Source organism: Cervus canadensis, chromosome 6 (genome assembly GCF_019320065.1).
Source record: "Cervus canadensis isolate Bull #8, Minnesota chromosome 6, ASM1932006v1, whole genome shotgun sequence".
NCBI classification, from domain to species: Eukaryota; Metazoa; Chordata; class Mammalia; order Artiodactyla; family Cervidae; genus Cervus; species Cervus canadensis.
Window position 1 is genome coordinate 19,369,158 of NC_057391.1, and position 25,290 is coordinate 19,394,447.

At 53.5% G+C, this 25,290-nt stretch overlaps 1 protein-coding gene across 3 annotated transcripts; it reads right to left on the reverse strand.

The window, feature by feature from the left end:
* Positions 1–3,384: 3,384 nt before the first annotated feature.
* NYNRIN (NYN domain and retroviral integrase containing) lies at positions 3,385–24,371 on the reverse strand. Of its 3 annotated transcripts, XM_043471031.1 has the most exons (10): positions 23,836–24,371; positions 23,481–23,695; positions 23,118–23,180; positions 14,445–15,097; positions 12,811–14,328; positions 11,759–11,889; positions 11,529–11,625; positions 9,610–9,711; positions 9,283–9,384; positions 3,385–8,117 (listed from the first exon to the last, which is right to left on the reverse strand). In XM_043471031.1, exons 2-10 carry the CDS (start codon positions 23,676–23,678, stop codon positions 5,243–5,245), a joined length of 5,739 nt encoding a protein of 1,912 aa, XP_043326966.1. In that variant the 5' UTR covers positions 23,679–23,695; positions 23,836–24,371; the 3' UTR covers positions 3,385–5,242. The 3 variants fall into 3 exon arrangements, with proteins under 3 accessions (XP_043326966.1, XP_043326968.1, XP_043326967.1); XM_043471033.1 differs by lacking the exon at positions 23,118–23,180 and having other exon boundaries at positions 23,836–24,368; XM_043471032.1 differs by lacking the exon at positions 23,836–24,371 and having other exon boundaries at positions 23,481–23,817.
* Between the last annotated feature and the right edge of the window lie 919 nt (positions 24,372–25,290).

Here is a 25,290-nt window from a genome sequence, read left to right on the forward strand (position 1 = left end):
CCTCCCTCTCCCACAACCCCCATCCAGTCACTCAGCTCCATCAGTTCCATCCATTGTTTCCCACCCATCCTGGCTCAAACTACTGAAATCCCAGATAGAGTTCTAGGAAAGCTTCCTAACTGGCCCCTTGGCCTTTAGTGAATCCGTTCTTCACTCTGGGGTTGCCATAGTGATCTAGTTAGAAGAACTTCACTGCCTTAAAGCCCTTTAGGGGATTGTGGGGGAAGGGCGAGGGTCTAGGATCAAATCCATATTCCTTAATGAGATATTTTTAGGTCCTTTGCAATCCAGACACTGCAGTCTCCTTTGATTCATTTTTCGCCATCTACAGGAATGTAGAAACTTACAAAATAGCACCATTTATTAAACTGAGGGAAAATGGCACCCCTTATGTTTTGGGGGACATGTAGCTGGTACATTAAATTAAGGATATGCAGATTATGATCTGCTAAATGAGGAGGCACAAGCCACCACATAGGATCAGCAAGTAACTCCCTCGGTTGCCCAGCTGGGGAAGTAAAAACCTGCAGTCGTTTTGCTTGAAGGTACAGTACAATCCACAAAGGAAGTAAAATTGAAAGACTTATTACTTACAGATCCCAGAAACCAGGAGCAGGGAAAGGGAGGCGACGAGCAAGGGGAAGGGCAGTGCTCTGACCCCGGTTCACATGTGAACAGGCTAGCAAGAGCGTATTATATAGAAGGTGGTTGGGGCTCAGGTCACTAACTTTACACAGGTTCAACTCTAAATGGTCATTTTCCAAGGTACCCCGGGAAAAGCAAGTGGTAATTTGGGACAGGAATCCTAAACTCAAGTCCTTATCCAAATGTCCAGACTCTGGGTCATTATACTGTAAAATGCCTAAACAGCAACTCGAAATAGCTTTTTTTCTCATTATGGCTCAGAAATCAAGGGCATGACATTTGAGTCAAAATTGATCAGGGCCAAGAGAATTGTTCTTGGACCCAACTAAGTAGACCAGCTCTGTTTTAATTTGTAAATTGTCTTAATCTGGACCAAACTGAAATGGAGAAATCTTAATATACATTATACGAATGTATATTACTAGAATACATTAACAAAAGATGGAGAGGCCATAGATTAGTGGGGAGAAAGTAACTCTAGCAACAAAATGAATATACTTGTGTGACAAACAGTGAACATGGTGGTGAAGGTGGTGGGCATTGGAGCCTCTCACTTAGTAGCTGCACATGACCTTCAGCAAATTATTCAACTTCCCTTTGCCTTATTATCTTCCTCTACAAAACAGAGGAAACATTGTATCTATCCCACAGGATTGGAAAGCACTGACCAAGTATCTAATATATGTAAGTTACTGTTACCATAGGAACTAAGAAACAAGTCAAAACTGATGCATGTCCCAAGGATTCTTGGACAATCGTTTTACAGTGGGTAGGATTTTTGTATTGTTTTATTGTTGCCATTTACCTGTTATAATGCTTCTTTCTTTCAGATGTGTTTACTTCTACCCAGAAACACAAGGATATCATAAAGAGTCCCTAGGAAAACACAGTATAGCAAGGCTTAGGGGGTGCCCATCTCACCAGATAGTTATGTATTTAAAAAAATTTTTTTATTGTAGTTTAGTTAATTTACAATGTTATGTTAGTAATTTAAGTATTTTTTAATGTGATACAGTATAGAATGTTCTCTATATTTTGTTTATATCTGGGACTGTCTGTTGGCTTTGTAATTTCTGTGGTTGAGACTTGGGAAACTCAGCTGCCAGTGCCCAAAATGAGAAAAGGAAATTGTGATGGTATAAAGGAGAAAAGCAGTGACTAGTGGTCTGCAGTGTCCACAGTGGTCAACTGTGGAACCATCTTCTTTATTTGCTCCTCTAAAAATAGGGGGAATCTCAAATCAGATTCTTGTAAATTGTTCAACAGCAAAGAAGGGAAATCTCACCAACAGGAGGCATATAAGCCGATGTGTGTAAAATAGGAGTATTGCTTAAAGTTTTCTTGAATAGAAAGTAGTGATTTTGCCAAGCCCCTTCTGGATCAACTTCCTCTTAGGAGTTATGAACCTTTCTCTTGCTGCCCCGTCCTAAGAGCACATGCGTTATTTTCAGAGAAGGGGGTCAGGGAAGACAAGACCCCTCTGGATCATGTGTGAGCGGAGGCTTCAGGCTCCTGTGCTGTGGGCTCCTACACCACGCTACTTCCCTTACCACTCTGCACTGTATTTGCTTGCTGAAATGCCTCCCTGACCTGGCAGTGGGCCCCAAAGGGGCAGAGACCATGCCACTCCCATTGCCTCCACTCACTCCGCACTAGACAGGGCCTGGCACACAGTAGATGCTCTATAAATACCACGTGGGCCGGGGAGTTCTCAGGAAGGACGGTTCCTTCCTGCCCCTCGATCCCCCCACCAGTGCTGAGTGGACAAGTGAGAAGAGCAGCAAGAAGCAGACACCTGAAGTGTGGAAGCTTGGCCAGGGTTAGGAAGGTCTCTGAGCCTGAGGGGCAATAACAGCCAGTGTTCTAGGACAGGAAGAAGAGAAATATGAGCTATGTAATTGCCTTTGTCTGTTGTGGTTGCTATAACAAAAACAACAGAAATTCAGTTTTCACAGCTCTGGAAGCTGGATGTTCAAGATCAAGGGGCTGGCAAATCAGGTGTCTAATAAGAGCCCACTTCCTCACTTGCAGATGACCATCTGCTCTTTGTATCCTCAAGTGGTGGAGAGAGGAGCTCCAATTTCTTTCTCTTCTTACAAGAACACTAATCTCATCTTGGGGGCTCCACCCTCATTACCGTATCTAAACCTTATTACCTCCTCCTCGAAGCCCCACACCCTAATGCCATCTCACTAAGGGCTGAGATTTCAACTTATAAATCTAAGGGGACACAAACACCCAGTCCATCCCAGTGATTAAGGCTTACACCATACCCCGCACCACAGGAGCCAATCTTTGCATGGATTATTTCATAAGATCCTTGCACCACCCGTAATTTAGAAATTGTTAGCCTGCAGTAGACAGATGGGGAGACCAAGACTTCAGGAGAAGACCACATAGGTTGCAGCCATGGAGTCAGTATTCAAACCTAGTTCTGCTGTGTTTCTGACATAGCCAAGTTGGTTCAGTATGGATACCATTCTTACACCAGCCTTCATTCATCTTCATTCCCACCTGCTCAGCTGTGTCCGACTCTTTGTGACCCCGTGGACTGTAGCCCGCTAGGCTCCTCTGTCCGTGGAATTTTCCAGGCAAGAACACTGGAGTGGGTTGCCATTTCCTTCTCCAGGGGATCTTCTCCACCCAGGTCTCCTGCATTGCAAGTGGATTCTTTACCATCTGAGCCACCAGGAAGCCCATAATTGAGTCTAAAGTTAAAACAAACAAAAAACCTGGACATGAGCTCCATTTTGATCCATTTATTGACAAATCAAATGGAAAAAAAAAAAGGTCACAAACAGGTATAATATCATAAATGTGGTTAACAGGGGAATGGGTACAGCACTGGGGAGGGAGAATGAGGTTGAACAGACCATCAGAGGGAGGACGAGGAAGGGAAGAAGAGGGGGACATGCAGGGGAGGAGGAGGGGGAGAGAGGTATCAGCTAAAAACCCCACGGCTCACCTTTCAGTGTCTCAGCTGTCACCCAATCATTCTTTCCTGGACAGAATTAACAGCTAGAAATGGCTTAAGGGCAACACCTAAGTAGTTTGCCTACAAGATTTGGGAGATGGGGAGTTGGGAGGGAAGATGGGTACAGGATTTTAAGAGCTTCTCTCACTTGAACCCCCACCTACAGTGAACAGCGAACTAAGAAGCTTAATCCTGGTCCCAGCTCAGCCACCAACTCTGTATGACTTTGGGCAAGTCACTTCCCCTTTCTGGGCCTCTTTCTTTGCCTGTAAAACAAGCAAATTGGACTTGATGGCAAGTACTACTCTGGCTCCAACAATATCAAGTGTTTTGGCAACGTGAGCTAGGCAAGGAGGCCGGCTCAGCTTCGGAGAAATGAAACTGCACAGAGGCTCAGCCAGAGTGACAGTGCTGGCCCCCACCTCGAACCCTCTCTGTTGGCGACAGCAGCAATCCAGAGGGTGAGTGAAGGCACACACCTGTGGGAGACGCACTCTCCCAGTGAGTGATCTCTGCAGAGTGGCTGGGAGGTGGCAGGGGGCGCCAGGATTGTCTCTACACAGAAGGCAAATCCAGGGGACTGGGGCGGGATGGGAGAACCCAGACAAAGCAGCCATACTCTGTAGGGTCCGGGGATGCAGCGCACAGGGGCAGTGGGAGGAGGGGGCTGTGGGTTTCGGGGTGGGGCTGGAATGAAGAGCCACACCAGCACCACACTGTGCCAGACTGCTCATTTCAGTGACCCCCCGCCAACCCAAAACAGAGGCCTGGGCCCCTTGGTCTAGTCAAAGCAGCTCTTCAGGTAGAGATGCCACACTTGGCATCGAGATCCTTGACTCCTGTAGGGTCCATGTCCTTAAAGCCAGGGTCAGGGAGTGTCTCCATTGGCTGGAGTCAAATGAGGTAGGCTGACTCTCTCCCCCTTGCCCTTCCAGAGCCGACGGGCAGGACGAGCCCACCTGGCTGGCATCCTCCCACCTAGCCTCCCCTGAGGCTCTAAACCTCGGGGCCCAGGACTCCCAGTCCTTCCTTGATCAATGGGCAGGCCTAGCCTGGCCTGAGAAGGCGGTCCATGAGCCCGAGGATGGGCGCCTCTCCTTAGACTGCATGGATTTGTCTCAGCTGTTACGGCTTCAAGGGCAAAGGTTCCCCAAATGGACAGATGGGGGAGGAGCCCGTATCCGGGGTTTCTGTTTGACAGGGGAATGTGGTTTCAATTCTGAGGTCCAGAGCCACACCATTTCATGGTAAGGACAGCCAGGAGTAAGATTCCGGGCTGTGTGTGTACGTGTGTGTACATTCTCACTTGGGGAGAGACATTGAACCCGGCCTACCTCGGGAAAGGAACTCTCTGCTCCCCAGGGTAGAACTGCCAGAGGCCCACATCTGATAGCCTTCAGCAGATTCTCCCAGTACCCCATACTGGGGAGATGTTTCATCGGGACGCTGGTCCCCAGTTCAAGGCAGTTCAGCAAAGCTTTGTGAAGTAACTTCTCTATAAAAGGCACAGTGAAGAGTCCCGGGGGTAGGGGTGGGGAGGCTGTGAGAGCGTGCCTGGGGGCAGGGGGAGACCTAGCAGCAGCAGCCCAGGACCCTGGGAGGGGGCTCCCCCACTGCTCCAGCTCACTGCTCCAAGACCTTGAAGGATAGCGGGGTGACGCTCTTGGCAAAGGGCTTCATCAGACTGCTAGGATAGATGCAGCCAAGCTTCTCCGGGGTGGGGAAGCCCCAGACCCTGTAGAAGGACGGGCTGAGCCGGTCCCCGACATAGAAGGGGCCCACCCACTTGGCACTGCTGCCGTTCCTGGGGAGGGACAGCACGAGGACCTGGTCCCCCACGTTCCACTCCCTCTCCTGCCTCTCACGCCTGAAACGCCTGTTCTCTGCCTTTTCGCTGGTCTTCTCGGCCGCCTTCCAGTGGAGCTCCAGCAGCTCCCTTGTGAGCTGTAGCAGGAATAAATCCATCTTGAGCCCTTCAATGTTCGCACTGCTCATCTCCCACCACAGGGGCTCGGTCAGCCTCTCCTCGGCCCCTGTCAGGATATGGAAGGGCGAGGCCTGGCTGGAGGAGGCCCTGAAGGCCAGGTGCAGCAAGGGCAGGCAAGCCGCCCACTTCTTGCCATGCAAGAAGATGAACTCTTTGAGGGCCCTTTTGAATTCCCAGTAGGCCCCAGAGCTCGTCAGGCAGGGGAACTGGAGGTCCCTGCTCGGGGAGGCCACATGAACTCCCAGGGCCAGCCCACAGCTCACCAGGACGTGGCGGGCAAACTGGGGGCCCTGGGCAGCCTCCAGCCTCACGGGAATGCCCCACCTGGCGAACACATGCTGAAGCAGCAGCTGGGCCACAGCCGTGTGCGTGTAAGGCTTCAGCGGGAACGCCTCCACCCACCGGGTGTTGGGGTCAGCCACGATCAGCACGTGCTTGTGGCCCTCCTCGCTGACGGTGACCGGGCCCACCACCTCAATCTGCAGGTTGGACCAGGGGGCGGTGGACCTGAGGGGCCACAGAGACTCAATGACCTTCACCTCACTGCCTAGGAGACTCCGGGGGATGCAGAACAAGCAGCTCCTGCAGTAATGTCTCACGTGCTCCTGCATCCCTGGCCACCACCCCAGCATCCGCAGCTTCCTATAGGTCTCCTCGGGCCTCTGGTGGGCCCCCATGGGGCCATCATGCACAGCGAAAATCAGGTCCCTCCGGAGCTGCCGCGGGACCACCCAGACCCTGGGCCTCTTGTCTCCCTTGAACATAAGCAGGCCGCTCTCTTTGTCGAGGCTGAGGGAACTAAAGGCAGAACTGAAGGGTGAGGAGTTGGATACCTTCTGCCCGGCCTGCAGCTTGGCCATGATATCGGCCAGGGTGCTGTCGCTCCGCTGCAACGCCACCAAGTCGGGCCGCTTGCACAGGGTACGGGGAGTCACTACAGGGGCGGGCACGTCGTTTGGCAAATTCCAACACTGATCGCCCCCCTGGGCACCCTCCTTGGCTAGGGTGTCCACCGTCACAGCAAATAGGGAGCCCCGGTAGGAGGTTCGATAGATGAACGGGAGGGACGAGAGGCCAGAGGTGAGGTCTATGATGTAGGAGAGCAGGCTTGGGTGAGGTAGTGGGGTCCCATCAGAGGAGAGGAAGCCCCGAGCCCTCCAAAGGGGCAGGAGCTCCCAGAGGAGGCTGAAGATCCAGTTGCAGTGCGTGAGGAAAACCACGGGCATGTGGGACTGGCCAAAACGCTCCAGGCCACAGGCCACGGCCGCCAGGTGGGCATAGGTCGGGGTGTAAGGGGAGCAAGAGAAGGAGAGGGAGACAGGGGGGCTGGTGGGAGACAGCACATAGAGACCGAAGCCAGCACACCACTCATCCTCCCGATAAAAGCAGTACCCCGACATGTGGATGCAGACAAAAGTGGACAGGTCAGAAAAAGGAGGCAGAACCTGGAAAAACCGAGGCATGGAAGCCGTGGGAGTCAGCAGCCGGTTTTTCCCCAGCAGGCCCTGGAGAAGGGTCAGTTCCAGCGCTCTCTTGCCCTTGTCCTGTACCAAGAGGGCCCATCTGATCAACCACGCTTTGGCAACCCTGCGGCCATCCCACGCCTCAGGGTCCACAGAGGTCCGGGAGGCGTAGAAAAGGTCCAGGACCACGGGGGTCTCCCCAATGTAGCGGGAGAAATGCTTGAGGGCCCAGGCCACGGCGTAGGGGCTGTCTCCCCCTGACTGTGGGCCCTCACTGTCCTCGTCGGGGAGGAGGGGTTTTGAGGTATAGGCTACAGGGTGCTTCCTCCCCGAGTGCTCCTGGTATACAACGGCCGTCAGGGCCACTTGGCTCACCGTCACCTCCAGGTGGAAGGGCAGCTGGGGGTTGGGGATGGACAGGCAGAGAGCGGACACCAGGGCTCGCTTCAGGGCCAGGAAGGCCTTCTCATGCTCCAGCTCCCATCGCCAGTCCGGCTTCTGCTTGAGGAGGCCGTGCAAGGGCGCCACAAGGGCTTCATAGTCGGGGATGACGTCCCGGTGGGAGTCTGTGAACCCCATAAAGAAGGAGAGGGCGGTGAAGTTGCTGGGGATGGTCAGCTGGGCCAGCTGGGCAAGGACCTGCTGGCAGGGAGCCTTTCCATCCCAGGGGATGCCCAGCGAGGGAGAGGCCACCGCCGGCTGGAGATCAATGTCCAGGGCCTCGTCCTGGGGGTCGTGGAGGCTGAGGCACCTGAGGATTTCCTCTGAGAGGGAAGGGCACTCAGCCCTGAACACGGACATCAGCGAAGAGTCCAGGTCCTCCTCCTCCTCCTCAGCCGGCTTCTGCATCTCCTGCTCCTCTCTCTGCTCCTCGTCCTCTCTCTCCTCCTCCTCCTCCACCTCCTCCTCCTCCCTGACTTCTTCCACATTCTGCAGACTTTCCAGGGGGCCAGACTCTCTCGTGTCATCCCTCAGCTCAGAGATGCTGGCCGAGCTGGGAGGAAGGGTCTTCCACACCTTCAGGAAGTTGCCAATGTCGGTGTCCAACCTACACCGAAACAGCAGGGCAGAAGGGTCTGTTGGAGGAGGTGGGGGCCAGCCTGCCTGAGAGGCCACTTGTGGTGAAACTAAATGGCTGAGTGCCCCTGAGGCCAGGTCAGCCTCCCACACAGCACAACCTGTCCACAGATACTCCCTCCAGCCCCAGCGTCCACTAAACTGCAATGTCAGATATTCATCTGGGCTTTGAAGGCTTATTTAATCAAAATCTCATTGACCAAGTGACATTTCCAAGCAGTTTTAAGCCAATGGTTTGATAAGAATTAGATGATTGGTCCTTCCAACCAGACTCTAGGGTGAGCAAGCCAGGGGAGCTCAAGAGAGGGAAGGAGACCTGACAAGGGGCTTAGGCGGGCACAACACACAGACCTTGGCCGCAGCACTTTTCCTCAAAATGGGGAACGGGACTGGGGGACCTGACCCAGGAAGCAGTGCCCCGCCCAGAAGGTGCTGACCACAGTCCCCTGCTGGACCCAGGGAACTGGGAGGCTCAGAGTGGGCGGAAGCCAGAGGAACGGAGTTACTACAAATCAGTTCTGCTGGCACCAGCACAGTGAACTGGGGGAAGTACTTGAGTCTCAGATTCCTTGTCTGTAAAACAAGGATAGTGATCACATGTGTCTAACTCAAGCTGTGAGGGTCAAAGGGGGAAAGACACGTGGAAAAACATTCCTCTTGGTATATGCTCAAGACACAGCTCCCCCTGCATGCAACGAAAGAAGAACAAGGTGGTTCACCGCAGCACGGGTGCCCACAGCATAACACGGAAGCTGTCACATGGCCTCCCATCAGACACCCCGTAAACCTGTCGGGCACTCATGCAACGGAATAGAGAATGGACGTTAAAGCCAGCCACATGAACTAACATGGTGCGCACCTGGGAAAAACAATCAAAAATGGGGACAGAGGCCAGCTGGGGAAGGATACGTACAGTAGTAAAGCATGTGTGCAAGATTGTGAAACTGTAAAACCATTCTGTAATTAGTTTACGGATGCGCAGGTGTGGGTGGAAGTACAAAGAACCTGAAAAAGTCAAATCGCTCTGCTCAGTATTAAGCACTAAACAAATGTTGGCTAGCACCATGGGGAAGCTTCCAGTCAGTCCCAGGAGGAGCTGGGAGGTGGCAGGGGGTTGGGGAGGTCCAGCCCATTACCTGTTTGGCTTCTTCAGAAACTCATCCAGGGTGGGGCCATCACGGCCCAGGGGGTCATCCGGCACCATGAAGAGATTCCCCGCAAAGGTGAAGGGCAGCAGGCTGGGCCCGGGACAGAGGAAGAAAGGTCACTACGGAGCCCTTGACCCACCCACACCCTGTTGCCAGCTGGCATCTCCACAAGAACTGAGACCAATATATCCTCCCAGCAGGTGCTGGTGAGTACCGCTCCAAGGCCCGTCTCCCTCCCTGCCTCCAACCCCCCTGCCAGGGGCTGTCCGGCACCCACGGGGAAGGAACAGCCCAATCCCATGGAAGCTGCCTCACCGGTCTTTGACCATCAGTTTCTTGGAATTATTCATCAGGACGTGGAGCTGCTCATTGGTGACGATGATGCCATCTGTCTCTTCCGCCAGCTTGACCATGAACCTGCGGGGAGAGGGGGAGTCGCTATGGACCCAGTGCCCAGCCTCTCACCTCCCCAGTCCTCTGAGAAACTAAATTTGTAGCTTCCTGTTGAGAAGTGTAGGACAAAAACACTGCCCTTGATAGCCAGGGCTTGAGAGCCCACCCTCGTCTATGCAGCTAGCTGGAGGGCCATGAGCCCCCGGAAAGGCAACCTGAGATGCACATCCCCCAACTGTCTATGCAAACAAAGACCCCTATTTTACACATAGGCATTCACATACACATGCTTAGACACACACACAGAAACCCACGCCTTGTCCACATCCACACATACCTCTTTATTGCTTCGGTTTCCATACCTGTTGATCAAACATAAGGTACCTACCCTCGATTGCTGTGAGAATTAAACTGAATGAGACAATACACTTAAGTGTCTAGCTCAGTGCCTGCTACACAGCAGATATTAATACCCAATACTCCATGATTTTTCTTCACCAATTGACAACATTCATGTACATGCCAAGACACACTTATATACATATGTATGCATCTATACACATGTAAAAATACCTACCTGAGTAAACAAATCCATTTTTCCAAGGATCACTTCTTGAAAGAGGGCTGTGACCAGGAAAGAAAGCAAAGGCTACCTACTTCTCAGCATTTGCTGCAGCGAGCCATTCTGGCAACCCCGACCATGCAATTCCAAAAGTGCCCAGCAGAGGGCCCTTCTGCAGAAAAGCCGTGCGTGCTAAGTCGCGGGTCTTGTCCGATACTGTGCAACCCTATGGACTGGGACCAGACAGGCTCCTCTGTCCAGGGGATCTCCCAGGCAATAATACTGGAGTGGATTGCCATGCTCTCCTCCAGGGGATCTTCCCGACCCAGGGATCAAACCCGTGTCTCTTAAGTCTCCTGCGTTGGCAGGCAGGTTCTTTACCACTAGCGCCACCTGGGAAGCCCCACAGAAAAGCCGTCTTCCCTCAAAGCCAGGCCTGAATTAAAAGCACTTAAAGACCTTATGCAGGGGACCAGTTATTGAAGGAAGGATGCTTGAACTGGCCCACCCAAACCTGAAGGCTGAGTGGATATCATGTCTTAGGGAGGAACAGAACTTCTCCCTGCCCTGCATGGGAGGTGTCTAAGTGAAGCCAAGACCTGTGCCTGCTGGGCATCGACTCCAGCCCAGAGCCAGTGAGCTGGGAGGGCCTTCTCTGCCCCCAACAGAGGCAGCATCACAGGCTCCCCTGTGCACACTGGACGTGCAGGGATGTTGAGTGTGCGCCGAGGACTGACAAATAGGGAGTCATTCGGCCTTTAGCTAGGAGGCAGGGGCAGTCTGACTCCATTTTCAGAGCCAATCTCCAGCCACACACACACCTCCTCCCAGAGCCAGGGTGGTGGGAGGAAAAGACTGCAGCAATTCCTTGAGAAAACCTGAGCTTCAACCCAAACTGGCACCCGAATCAGCTGCTGGGGGGAAGCAGCTTGCTTGAAGCACCAGGAGTCACTTGGGCTAGTCCCATCCAAAGATAGTCGAGGGTTTCAGCCCATAGTTGATGGGGGAGGAAAGCCTATTAACTCACAGAAATGGGATTGCCGAGTCCCAAATTCAGGAACAGTCCCTGGACTTGAATAGAACCAGCTTGGAGCCATTTCCTCTCTGTGTTCCTCCCCTCTGCCTACAGAGGGCCGGTGCACCACACTTCCCTCTCTCACATGACCCTCTGACACGTTTGCCTCCATCTCTCCAGAGCAGATGAAGCAAGACTCTGCCTCCCACATCAGTGCAGCCCAAGCCCGGGGCCCCACAAGAGAAGGCCTGCAAAGCCACACACCTGTAGTCGTAGGTGGTGATCTTCTTGCCGTTCTCGAGCTGGGAGGGGGTGATTGAAAGCATCTTGAGGGAGTGTAGCTTTGTCAGAAAGTGGCTCTCTGGAGATGAAAGGCAGAAGACAGCAATGGTCAGAGGAAGCGCTAAGAGGAAAAGGCTCTGATGGGAACAGAAAGGCAAGGAGAAAGAAGGCGTGCTGACACTGGAGGGGCTGGGGGGCAGGGGACAGCTCACCTCTCACCCTCCGATTCTTCTTCAGCTGCCAGGTGGGTATAAACACGGTAACCTCTCGGTGTCCCCGGTTCCAGAAATACTGCACCGCCATGGCAATGCCCCGGCAGGAGAAGAAGTGCTGGAGACCGTGCCTAGGGGTGGGTTAGGGGTCAGGGGTACCAGTGAGGGAGCAATTTTCTGCCCTAGGAATGGCCCGGCCTCTCCACCCCTCCTTCAGAGCCAGCCCGGGACAGCACAGGGCATCAGAAATGCCAGGGCACCAGCATTAGCACCAACAGTGCCCTCCCCCGTCCCTCCCTCATCAAACAGTGAGCACCTACTGGGTCCACTCACCTGCTCGTGTGTGTGTGTGTGTGTGTGTGTGTGTAGGGGCCTCCAGGGCAAAAGGAAGAGGGCAACCTCTACAACCAAACAGCTCAGTTTAGGGCTGGAAGCAAACAAACATTTGCTGACCATGACCGTGTGCTGGCAATGTTCTCAGCACAGATAATAACTATTCTACGACATGGGCAAATGAAGACACCTTGCAAGTATTTATGCTGACATATATATACGGCAGGAAGTGCTGTGCAGGGAGCTGGTCTCTACAGGTTGGCACGGTTAGGAAAATCTTCACAGAGATCAGTGCTGGGCCTTAAGGGTTGGGCTGAACATTTGAAAACTAGGGTTTACAGGCCCCCTGCTATGTGAGTGAGGCAGGCTGAAAGGGAAAGATTGTAGGCCTGGGCAGATCTGAACCCAAAGGCCGGAAGGGTCCCTTACTGGCTCTGGGAGCTTGGGCAAGATCCATCACTTCCCTGAGCCTGTTTCTGCCTCTATCAAGGAAGGAGAACAGAAATCCGCCTTGGAAGGCTGCTATTGCGATTTCGCAAGCACCACCCAGCATGCGGTAGCTGCTCAACATGTGCCTTTCCCTCCCCTCTTTCCCCCACTTGAACCCCATGTCACCCGTATACAGAGATCGAGAAAGGAAGCCCGCAGTCTATCACCCCAGGGATGCCCTGCCTGAGCTCCCCGGCAGTCCCAGCCCACCCAGGCCCATGCCTACTCACACCATGGCCACGCTGCTGCCGTCGATGACCACCCGCCGCAACTCCGGGTTCCCGGGTTCTTCTGACAGGTCCAGCTCGAAGGGTGTGTTCAGAGCCTCGTGGTACCTCTGGAAGCTGGTCACTGTGTTGCTGGCCTGTGGGTGGCGAGTCGGCTGCCTTGGGGTCCCCTCCCAAGAAGCCCCCAGGAGCCCCTCCACCTGAGGCTGGCGCTTGCCACTGGGAGTCGAAGTGCCACTGCATGGTGGCCCCTGACTTCCAGCCTGCCCCTGGCCCTTCAGGAAGGAAGCACTGCCCCTGGACGGAGGCTGGCCCTCACTGATGGGTTTGCCTGCATCCAGGGTGGACCCCGGACCTGTGGGTGCCTTCTGAGCCGCCGGTGTTTTCGGAGTTCTGGAAGTCTGGGGGGCAGCAGGGGCTTTGGGAGCTGTAGGTCCGGTTTTAGGGGCAGGCCCAGACTGGGCTCTGGATGTCTGGGGACCTGCAGGCGATGTTTTTGCTGCCTGCCTTTTCTGGGCTGTGGGAGTTTGGGGAGCCGCGGGCGCTGGTTCACCCAGAGCTGCCTTTTGTGCTGTGGGCCCCACTTGAGCCGCTGGCTTTGTTGGAGCTGAAGGCACTTTGGAGGCTGCACGTTCCTCAGGGACTGCCGCCGTCATCTGGGTTTCAGGCACTTTGGGGGCTGCAGGCAGCACTGGACTTGTGGGTGGGGTTTGAGCTGTGGGCATTGCGGCAGCCACGGGCACTTTGAGAGTTTCAGGCACTGTCTTAGAGTCAGGTCCCGACGGAGCTGTCAGCCCCCCTGGAGCAGCAGGCACGCCTTGCCCAGGGGGCGGAACTGGGACGGGCTCCTCTCCTGGCCCCTTACAATCCCAGGGCATACTTTCTTGATCCCCCAGCTCACTTCTGGCTTGGAGCTGGGGTGTAGAGGGCAAAGGTGGCCCTATCTGTGGAAGTCCTGGGATGGACTTATCCTTTACCCCTGAGCCTCCTGAGACCACCAGTAAACTCATGACGTTTTTAGGGGTCTCTGGCCTTGGGCAGTTCTGTAGGGCTGCCTCTCCTCCCGGCCCGCCGTCTGGTGTACAATCTGAGCTTTCCACACTGGGCAGAGGAACCAGCTCCTTCTGTTTCCATCCCAGGTTTAAGGGCAAAGGATTCTGCCCTGGCAGCTTGAACTGAATGGGGCCCAGTGGCCTCTGCCAGAAAGGGAAACTAAAGCATGCCTGGGACAGGAGCCAGGCCAGGTGAAGAGAATGCAGTTCATTGATCCTCCAGAAGGTAGCAGCAATAGCCCCTGGCCACAGGGGTGCAAAGGTTGGCCCTGGGGTCCAGGCCTTCCAGGGTGAGCACACACTCAGGGCCGATACTGGAGGCTGGAGAGGGAGCTTGTCTTCCCCTCTCCGGACCTGCCTCTGCTGGGACGAGGCTTGGGTGTGATCCACGGGGTCCTGGCTGCTGCCGGCTTGCACTGACCCTTCCTCGCGAGCACAGTCCATACCACCTTGGTTGTTGGAAGTGACCCTGGAGGAAACCCGAGTTTGTTGGAAAGGTGGGAAGGTGAGTTAGGTCCCGAACTCTTTCCCTGGGGTTGGGGTGCAGAAACAGGAGATAAGCCAAACTGATTCTCCAGAACTTACCGGACCAGCTGGTTGGCTGTCTCCTGCTGGGTATTCGAGCCTGGGGTACCCGAGATTAGGGCCCCTGTCGCTCCCAGGCTGGTTAATCTCTTTGAATTTTCTGGGCTCCCCATCTCCAGAAAGGGGCCAGGACCATCTCCCACGGCCGCCATGGTTGGACCTTCCTTTTGCTGGTGGGTTGGGCAGATCAGGAGCTCAGGGTCTGAGTGGGAGTCGGAGGTGCCGATGCGGCTGAGCCACTGGATGATGTCCTCCTTGCCTGCAGCATCCCGCACCAGGCTCAGCAGCAGCTCCTGGACTGCTGGGGGCAGCTGCAGCAGGTCCCCGGCATACTGGTCACCACGGATCCAGACCAGGGCCCCGAAGGCCCGGGTCACCTCGGCTTCCCAGATGCCGCGGGGAGTGAGCAAAGGGGCTGGGCCCCAGCGCAGCCGCCCCACCAGCTCCTCCAGCCAGTTCTGGGTCATGATGAAAGACTCGGTCAGCCCGCCCACCATTAGGGAGCCCGGGGGGCCGGGCACCAGGTAGGCCAGGGTGCTCCAGCACAGGCAGTCCAGGAAGAGGCCCTGGGCCCCGAGGAAGGCGCAGTGCAGAGCCGCCGGGTAGCGGACCTCCTTCCATAGCTCCGGGTTGCACAGGCCCTTCAGGTACTCCTGCAGCCAGTGGGGAGAACACGAAGGAAGCCAGCCCGTCACCAGAGCTCACTCCCCTCACTAAGCACGTGCGCTCCCCCTGCTCACCATGAGCCGAATGACCCATCCCCGCCCCCCCAACTCCTGCCCAGGGCCCAGCCCTCTCTCCCTAGTCCTCCCTTCTCACACTCTCCTCTCTTTCCAGGGAGCTTTGACAGATGGGGGAGGGGAGTACCTGGGCTTGGAGACAAGGGTTCTGGTTCTAGTTCCAACCTGACCTCAATACGTTAGGGTTACTGTGAAAAATGTATCACCTTCTCAGGGGCTCAGACTCCTTACCTGTAAAAAGCTGGATTAAATGAGACACTCCCAAGGGCCAGTCCTACCTTGGTGTTCTAGAATTGTGCAATAGCTGAGGGGAGGGAGATGGCACATGACTGAGTACCCTCCAAGTTATTAACTCTCCCTGTGCCTAGGTTTCCTCATCTGTAAAATGGGGATAATGGTTTCCCCCCTCATTAGGCTATCAGGAAGTTTCAGTGAGTTAACACAAAGGAAGTGCTTCGCTTGAGCCTAGTACAGACTATTCCCATTTTGCAGGCTCAGAAAGGCCATATCGCTGACCCAGGGACACACAGTCCGCGGATGACTGGGTGAAGACCACAGCTGCCATCTGTCCGACTCTGAAATCAGAGCTCTTTCCGCCTCCTTGGGTTGACTACAAGTGACTACGGGGTAATCCTGTGAGATTCTTGTTAATCCCCCTGCAGAAGGTCTCTGGCACAACCTGTAACTTGTAACCATGGTAACTCTGTTGCTCAGAGGGGACAGAGGAGAAGATAAGTCCCTGGTCTGGTATCCAAGGGATCCCCACAGATATACACAATGGTTGAGCCGGAAGGGAGGCCTCTGGCTGTCTGGGCACCAGATCCTCATGTTTCCAGGGCTCACACACTCAGTCTTTAGAGGGCATTGGGATGGAAGAGGTTGGGTTCTTCCACTCTCTGACTGAGTTCCACCAGCATGACCCCATGAGCTCTGAGGAACCATGGGAATTCCCTCTTAATCGGCCAGCCCTGATGACTGCATTCATCCCCAAGCCCCTCCTCACCCCTGTGTCATTGATAGTCATCCCTCGCCCTGTCTCCCCCTGACAGATCCATAAGGAGCAAATCTCCATTTTGGATCTCCAACAGCCATCCCCAAGACCACATGGGGTTCACGGTGTTCAGACCTATAAGAGTTACCCCACCTGGTCAGGCTCACCCTTCCCAGGCGGCGGGTGAGCGAGGTTGCTCAGGTCTGCGCTTACTTCTTCCACCTGGCCCAGGCCACGGGAAGATCCCACATGCCACGGATCAACTAAGCCCATGTGCCACAACGACTGAGCTGGTGCTTTAGAGACCGGGGGCTGCAACCACTGAAGCTGGCACACCTAGAGCCACCTTGTTCTCCTGGGAACAAGAGAAGCTACTGCAACGAGAAGCCCACGCACTGCAAACAGAGATTAGCCCCCACTCGCCACAACCAGAGAACAGCCTGCACATAGCACAGCCAATAAATAAAGAAATAAATAAAATTTAAATATATATTGGAAATGAGGTAATTTTCAAAATAATAAATCTGAACTGATATTTATTGAGTACTTGCTAGGTGCCAGGCTCTTTACATACATTAACTCGTTGATTCCTCTCTCAGACCTATGTGGAAATTACTATCCTCCCCGTTTTAGGTGAGCAAGAAAGGACACATGTCTGAGGTCACACAGACAGAGGCTGGGACACTCAGGCATTCTGACTCCAAAGTCTGAGGTCTTAACCATGATGCTGTCTATATATATGTGTGTGTTCTCAGTCATTCAGTCATGCCCAACTCTTTGCGACCCCATGGACTGTAGCCCATCAGGCTCCTCTGTCCATGGAATTTTCCAGGCAAGAATACTAGAATGGGTTGTGATTTCCTACTCCAGGGGATCTCCCTGACCCAGAGATAGAACCCAGTCTCTTGCATCTCTTGCACTGGCAGGCGGATTCTTTACCATGGAGCCACTAAGGAAGCCAATGGCGAGTTAGAGAAAAAACAGATAAAGGCATTTACATCCAGAAAATATCTGGAGCAAATTTCCTGCTTTAAGCCAACCCAGACCTTTTTCTCCAAGAGGAGAAGAAGTAGAGAAGATGCAGGGACAAAGTACACACAGAAAAATGTTGTGTATTTGTTAAAATATATTGCCCAGTGTCCTGTGAGTCATCGGTCAATGTGTCAGTTAAATAAAAAATAATACCACCAGACAGCTTACTACTGCTGTATACTTTATCAGTCCTGACTTAGGATTCTTCTTTCTCATAAGCCAGTTGCCATTCATTGTCTGCTTTTTAGAAGCACACCAAATTACACTGCAGAATACTCAAAAAGCTAAAAATAAATAAATAAATAAATAAATAAAAATGGCAGCACCAAAAAACTCCAGAATTAGGAGTGAAGGAGAACATTTTTTAAAAAGTGGACTTAGGAGACTTCCCTGGTGGTCTAGTGGCTAAGACTCCATGCTCCCAACGCAGGCGGCCTGGGTTCAATCCCTGGTCAGGGAACTAGATCCCCCGTGCTGCAACTAAGAGTTCACGTACCACAGCTAAAGACTGATGATCCCACAAGCTGCAACGAAGATCCCAGTGCAGCCAAGTAAATTTAAAAAAAATAAATAAATAAAAGGTGGACTAAGATAAAGTTGTGTGAGGAGCAGTTAGATCTGGGAGCCCACCTACCCCACTGCACAAACACTGAGCAAGTACCACCCTACCCACTGAAGTTTGTTCTGCAGAAGTTGATGAGTGTACTTGAGAGTGTGGGTACCACACAAAATCATGGAGGAAGAGAGGAAGGCCAACAGTGAGGTCAACAGTGAGCAATGAGTGCAGAGAAACTCCTTCTTCTCTTTCAGAGATTCAGCCACAGTAACCAACAATGGATGAAGACAGATACCCACACAAAAGGGTCTCTCTGGGGTGTCTCAGAAGAGTGAGGGAAACTACAAACTTCCAGAGAGAAAAAAATGCTTCACATCAAAGGATCAGGGACCAAGAATAGCTTCAGATGTCCCCAAAGCAAGAAGTCAATAGATTAATGCCTTCTCACTTCTGAAGGAAAATAATCTTCCATGTATAATTCAATACCAGCCAAACTGTCAATCAAGTGACCTTCAGATATGCAATGGAGATACACCGATATGCAACCCCAAGAATTTATTTCCTCTAAAGCCTTTCTCAGGACGCTACTGAAGAGCATTTTCCAGCAAATCAAGAAAGGAAAAACCAAGAAAGGAGACCCAACTTAGCGAAAAAGCAAAGACAATCTCCAGAATGACTGTGGAGAGAAATTTCAGAATGTATTCATCCATTCAAGAAATCATTACTGAGCATCTAATATGTATCAAGCATTGTTCTGGGAGGCACAGAGGACAACTAATTCAGGTTGAAGAGTGGAATTCAAGAAACAGGAAGGTTGACCTAAGTTATCAGCATGATCTTTAGCACAGCACCATCTTTTTAACTTAATGACGCTACTGACAGACGCGCCCCACCAACCCAAGACAAAGACACAGCGTTCAGGAAACACAGCGTTTAACAAAGAAAAAGGGCAAGAGGATGCCAAGAAAATGACAGCAAACAGGAGTCTCAGGATGATAGCCATGCAAGCCTGACCAGACAGAAAGAAGGACACCCCCAGGAAAAAATCTGTAACAGGCCACCTTGAATCAAAACCTTATCCGTGCAGAAAATTGTAGTGAGAAGCTACTGAAAGTTATAAGAATTAGCAATCGGTACAAAGGAAAACAAACAAACAGGAAGGGTGTTGAGCTCTTTACCTCAGAAAAATTGAAAAGTAAGATAGAAAACCTAATCAGAGTACACTTCAATGTTTAGATGTGAGTGATATTTGGATGGGCATAATGTTGCAAATAATAAATACAGATTTAACAGAAAATGAAATATAGCCATATTGGGAAGAAAAAAGGGATGGCAATATAAAGGAGTTAAATCCTCACCTATAATGAAAGTCGCTCAGTCGTGTCCGACTCTTTGCGATCCATGGACTATACAGTCCACGGAATTCTCCAGGCCAGAATACTGGAGTGGGTAGGCTTTCCCTTCTCCAGGGGATCTTCCCACCCTGGGGATCGAACCCAGGTCTCTTGCATTGTAGGTAGATTTTTTACCAACTGAGCCACAAGGAAGCCCAAGAATACTGGAATGGATAGCCTATCCCTTCTCCAGGGGATCTTCCCCACCCAGGAATCAAACCAGGGTCTCTGCATTGCAGGCAGATTCTTTACCAACTGAGCTATCAGGGAAGCCCCACCTACAATAATAGGAAGTAAAAAGGTTTCTAAAATTAATCCAAAGATACAGGATCTACGTATTTTTTAGGAATGTGGAGATGTATAAATGCCAGAACAGATATTTTCCACAAGGAAGAGCACAGAAGAGGGAGTTGGCAGGACAAAGCAGGGAATCACTGCGTTATCCTGTGGACTTTTACAAATCTGCTGGACTTTTAAATTAGGTATTATTTTGATAAAGAAAAATTAAGTTCAAAATAAAGGAGGGACTTCCCTGGCAGTTCAGTGGTTAAGAATCCTTGCTTCCATTACAGGAGGGTAGGCTTCCCCTTCTGCAGGGGATCTTCCCAACCTGGGGATCAAACCCAGGTCTCTTGCATTGTAGGTAGATTTTTTACCAACTAAGCCACAAGGAAGCCCAAGAATACTGGAATGGGTAGCTTATCCCTTCTCCAGGGGATCTTTGATCCCTGGCCAGGGAACTAAGATCCCGCATGCTGCAAAAACTAAATAAAAATAAATGTAAATAAGCATCTTTTTAAAATGAGAGTATAATTGCTTTACAATGTCGTTTCTGATGTACAAAACATGAATCAGCTACACATATGCAGAGTGGGAAGAACTGAGAGAGTGCACTGACGTATATACACTACCACGTGTAAAATAGACAGCCAGTGGGAAGTTACCGTACAACACAGGGAGCTTAGCTCTGTGCTCTGTGATGACCCAGAAGGATTGAATGGGAAGGACGTGGGAGGGAAGCTCGAGAGGGAGAGAGCTAAATATATGTGCAAGCATCTTCTTTAAAAAATAAATAAAAACAAATAATTAAAGGAGAAGGATCAGGTGCTCACAACACAATTAACGCATGCTGGTAAGTTGTGGGGAGCCAGTTGTGGGGAGGGCAGTCCTGATCTGCAGCATTTTCCAACTTCCGTGATGTAACTACTCCCATCCTGGCTGACTTCAAACTGTCAATAGGACTCCGCTGGCTCAAAAACTTTCAAGACTTTTCAACAATGGGTCAGCAGGAGCCAGGTTCAGCACACCCCTGGCCACCACCGCTTTCATGGCTCACAGTCACTGTGGGACAGGACAGGCCAACTCGTACCTGACAGCCAAGCCCAGAGTCAGCAGACCACTCCCTGTCCCTCGGCTCCCCATCTCAGTCCGAGCTCCCCATCACCTCATTCCATCGTCTCCAAAAAGAGTGGCCTCGAACTGTCCCCTGTCCTCTCAGCATCCAACCCTTCTTCACACCGTTGTCAAGGAGGACAGAAGAGCTGAGCAGGGCTTATCGCTGAGAGACTGGGATCATTAACTAAAAACTCTCCTTTCTACTTGCTGATTTCACCTCAGAAAGGCCACGCCTCCCCAGGGCTTGTTTTTGCTGTCTAGGAATGTGATTTCCAGCAATGCCTTCATTATTTTTTAAATCCCACCACAAGAAAACTACTTAAAGGTACTTTCGAGTTCTATGGAGATTTCCTGGAAAACCAGTGCATATAATAAACACACCCGAGTTCTTCTCCAAAGAAGCCCGTACCCTTCTTGACCACTTCTCCCCTCACTGACAGGACATCCATCACCCCTTCTCCATCCCACAAGCTTCAGTCTCACTGAGCTCTCTCTGCCAGCTGGCTGTGTATATCAACTCACTGTCAAGGTGCATGGTTCTGTGTCCTTACAGCTGGAACTGGGGTCAGCCACAGCACCTCTACATGGAAACCCCGAGACAGCCTTCTTCTTCTGTGCTCAGTCATGTCCAACTCTTTGTGACCCCATGGACTGTAACCCGCCAGGTTCCTCTGTCCATGGAATTTTCCAGGCAAGAATACTGGGGTGGATTGCCATTTCCTCCTCCAGGGGATCTTCCCAACCCAGGGACTGAACCCAGGTCTTCCAAATTGCGGGCAGATTCTTTATCACTAAGCCACCAATCAGCCGCTCAAGACATCCTTATACATGGGAAATTTTTCTGCAGCAGATCGCTGAACCTTAGAAAGCATTTCATCCAAGCCTCTCACTTCACAAACAAGGAGACAGACTCAGGGAGGGAAAAGAACTCATTCAAAGTTATACAGCTAGCTAACCACAACACTTACTGACATCTCTACCCTGTAACTCTCCACATTTGCAAAAATAAGCGTGCATTATTTCAGGTGACTCTTGACAACTCTTCCATGAAGTGAGTATTAGTACTTTGTTTTATAGATGAGGAAATAAACTCAAGAGAAGGTCAGTGATTTGACCCAGGTCAGCCAGTTAGAAGGTAGCAAACCCCAATCTCCAGCTCTTTCTACCACACCCGTCTGTCCCAGCAGTTAACTTGGTGACAGCAAACTGAGCCCAGATCTCCTACTTCTAGAACAAAACCTCACCCTCCCCACGTTCCCTGCCCTCCTGCTCCAAAGCTCTACTCATCCCTTCTTTCTGCTCGTTCTTTACAATAAGGGAGGGAGTTATCCAAAACCCCTCATGTTGTTTCCATCTTAAACTGTGCTTTTCTCCAGGAGAAAACAGGTGGGAAAGAGATGAAAGGATGGGGGCGGGGTGGGGGGGATTGGAGAAAGCCACTGGCTACACTAGCAGGGCCTGGGGTGTGAGGGAAAGTCAGTGGCCCCAGGGACCCTGAGGCAGCAGTGGGAGCAGGAGCAGCTGAGCCTGGAGAAGCTGATGAAGGATGTAAGCAGGGGTCAGGGCAGCTAGACACCCCCAGTCTCACAAAAGGGTGAGTGGGTGTCTTTCAAATTAACAAAAAGATTAAGACCCCCAAACAACCCAAAGGCTCCTCGTGCTAACCCGCCTATCCCAGCTACTGAAAAGTCTGCATCTCCAGAGCTCCTGCACATCTGCTATGTGGGCAGACACCCTCCCCTCCCCCAGCACCTCTGTTAGAACTGGATAAACTGCTGACGAAGCAGCTCAGCGGAGGGGCTGAGGCAGGAACTTTCTAGCCTGCCTGTCCACTGGCCAGTGTGTTCTGGGCCTCCCCCACCCATGGCCTTGACCAATTAGGATACTGGCAGAGACCCAGCCGGGGAAGGGGAGTGTGTTGGGGTGGGGTGGGGTGCATGGAGGGGAAGGGTGGTCTGGGGCTGAGGGAGGCTGCAGTATTTCTACCGGGAAAAGATAAGATAAGGGAATCTGGGCGAAGAGGGAGACCTTGGCCATGACTGGGGGTCAGAGGGAACCTGAGAGGCCCAAGTGGAGGAGAAGCGGGGGAGAGAAGCTAGAGCCGACGCGAGAAAGGCACACGGTGACCTGGCCTGCCCAGCATCCAGCCCCACACAGCAGGCCCTTTCATCTGAAGCCCACAGCCCTCCTCCCAGAGGATTCCCACCCATCCCCAAAGCCTGCTGCCTTCCAGAGCAGCTGCACCCCTGCCCCTGAGCCCCTGCAAGAGGCCGCCTAGGGCATCAAGAGTGTGGGGCTCTGAGCCCAGAGCCCCTGCCACCCCCACCTACCCGACCCGAAGTGTTCCAGGAGGCCCCTGACGCTCTCCAGTCCCCAGGACCTCATCTGTAAAATGCCAGCATTTCTCTAGCGGAGTCTCTAATGGCCCCTCCAGTCCCAGCACTCAGGCTCCGAGGCGCAACCCAGGATTTAAGGAGACTTACAAGAAGGCAGAAAGACCTGGGCCTTCCAGCCTCTGGGTGGAGAACAAAGAGGTATGCTGCACAGACTACAGAAATACCAGACCTTAAGTTGCTCCCCTGATGGAGGAATAGTCTGTAAACGCGGGCCTCTGGCCAGGGAAGGCTCCTGGGGGGACACGCGACGCAGAGCCTTTCCCAACACACTTGAGGGACCGAAGTGACACGCAACAGAGGGGTGGGGCAGAAAAGAAAGAAGGAACCAGAGGGAAGGACCCAAGGCTGCAGATGTGGAGAGGCAGGGCATGGCCCAGTACCTGCCCGCCATACTGCCCGGTCCAGGTCGGGGCGCCCCTGGGGACCCTTGTCTCCCCGGGTTGGGAGGGGGGAGGGCGGAGGGGGAGGGAAGGCGGGCGAAGGGCGGGAGAAAGGTCTGGCTGGAAGTGATAGGAGGCCAGACGCTGTTTACCTTGGCTTTGCCCATGTTCTCCCTGGGTCCCTCGAGCTGCAGCCAGAAGTAGGGGGTGTCCGGGCGGCTCTGGAAAGCGTTCAGCTTGACTCTGAAGATGCGCTGCACTTGCAGCCGCTGCCGCTGCACCCGGGGCTTCGACTTGGTCTGCACCATGAACCACTCCTGCCCCGGAGGGTCGCCCCCGGACAGGAGCATGGCTGCCCCGCCCGCCCCTGGAAGAAGGAGCCGACAGTGTCACCGGCGTCCCCGGGCCGGAGGCGCCTAGGCCACGCCCCCTCCTCCGGGCGGCGCGCCCCCGCCTCGGCCTGGGTCCCCCCGACACACAGCCCCCACCCCCGGCTCGCGCACCCACCCGCCGCGGCTCGGGCGCCCTTTCCCCGGAGCTCCGAGCCTTTCGGCGGCGGCTCCCGCGACAATCTCTTCCTGCCAGGGGTTGCAACGGGGGTGGGACCGATCGGGCTCCCGCCGCCCTTCCCTCCGCCCCCAGCCTCCCCCGCTTCACCGCCGCGCCAGTCCCTCCAGGATGAACTTTAGCTGCGTCTGCCCGGGAGCTTAAAGGGGCGCGGAGGGAGGCGGCGGGGCGGGGGAAGGCGGGGAGGGAAGGGCGGGGGCGGGGGTCCTGAAAGCCTCTGCCTTCCACTCAAGCCTTGGGCCCAGAGCCAGAATCCGGGGGTCAAAGTTAATTTCCTTCCACATTCCCCTTTCCCCAGCGGGAGGGGGAGGAAGGAAGGGCACCCCGGTGGGGGAGAGGGGGCTTGGTTTCGGGGACCCGGCCTTTCTCTGCGTTCCTCCGGCCAGCCCTGCCGCCTCCTGGGCCTCCCTAGAGAACCGAGAGCCGCGCCCCTCCTTCCCTCGCAGGAAAGGGTTAAAGGAGAGCAGGGTGGGGAGCCTGGGAGGCTGGGGCCTGAGGAAAACTCCGGGCCGGAGACCGAGCAGGAAGGAGAGGGTAAAAGCGCCGCCTCCGCACCCCCCCCTCCCCTAAGTCTGGGGACAGCCTGGGGCTGGCAGGCAGCCCAGACCCTCCTGAAGCCCCCAGGGCTGGAGGGGCGGGGAGAGCGCCCGAGTTTTCGGGAGTTTTCAGACTTGCGCTGTTTGTGAAAGCCTTTCTGAGCAAGTTTGAGCTAAGCCGAGAGGGGAAGCTTTAGGATGGGAGTGAGGGTCTGGTTGCTGACAACCTCCGAGGGTTCCCTCATCCCCTGACCTGCAGCCAGACAGCTGCTAGGCCTCGGTGGTCAGGGACCAGCCCTGGACTGGGGGGCTGCCGCCAACATCCCTCTCTGGAGGCATTCCGGACACAAAGAACACCTTTGCAGCCCCGTGGCCCGAACAGAAGCCGGCTCTGTGGAGGGCAGAGTCTGCATCCTGGGCCTCCGGGAACTTCCTTTTCCAACCCCAAACCCAGAGCCTCTGTCTGACAGACGTGAGCGTACCTATGGGGACAAAGGGCAGTGGACATTAGGCCTGCCCTGGGACGTCTGGGCTCAGGGGCCACGGCACATTTCTGTATGGGCAAAGAGCCAGGGGCACCACCACTGCAAGGAAAGGGCAGGGGAGAGGGGCCCACACCCAGTGCTCTGGTCTGGATTCAGCCCCTCCTGTGCCACACCTCCGCTCCTACTCATCCCTAGGTTGGAATCCAGAAAAGGGGATCTATGTCATCTCTGGCTCCAGGGCCTTCTGCTCTGCCAGGTCTGCTGTCCCTGGGCTGCCCCTCCAGAGCGCCTTGCAGCAGAAGACCCTCCAGTGGAGCTTGCATCTCTCTCCACTCTTCCCACTTCTAACTGCTCTCCCTTTATCAGAAGAAGCC

What these genes read in the sequence shown, in the direction of transcription:
- NYNRIN (XM_043471031.1), bottom strand. Translation starts at nt 23,678, where the DNA reads ATGCTCCTGTCCGGGGGCGACCCTCCGGGGCAGGAGTGGTTCATGGTG. An exon ending in AGAACATGGGCAAAGCCAAG is followed by an intron (nt 23,181 to 23,480) that starts GTAAACAGCGTC and finishes GTGTCCCCCCAG; the next exon opens with GAGCCTTCCCTGGCCAGAGG. An exon ending in ACAGCCAACCAGCTGGTCCG is followed by an intron (nt 14,329 to 14,444) that starts GTAAGTTCTGGA and finishes GGTTTCCTCCAG; the next exon opens with GGTCACTTCCAACAACCAAG.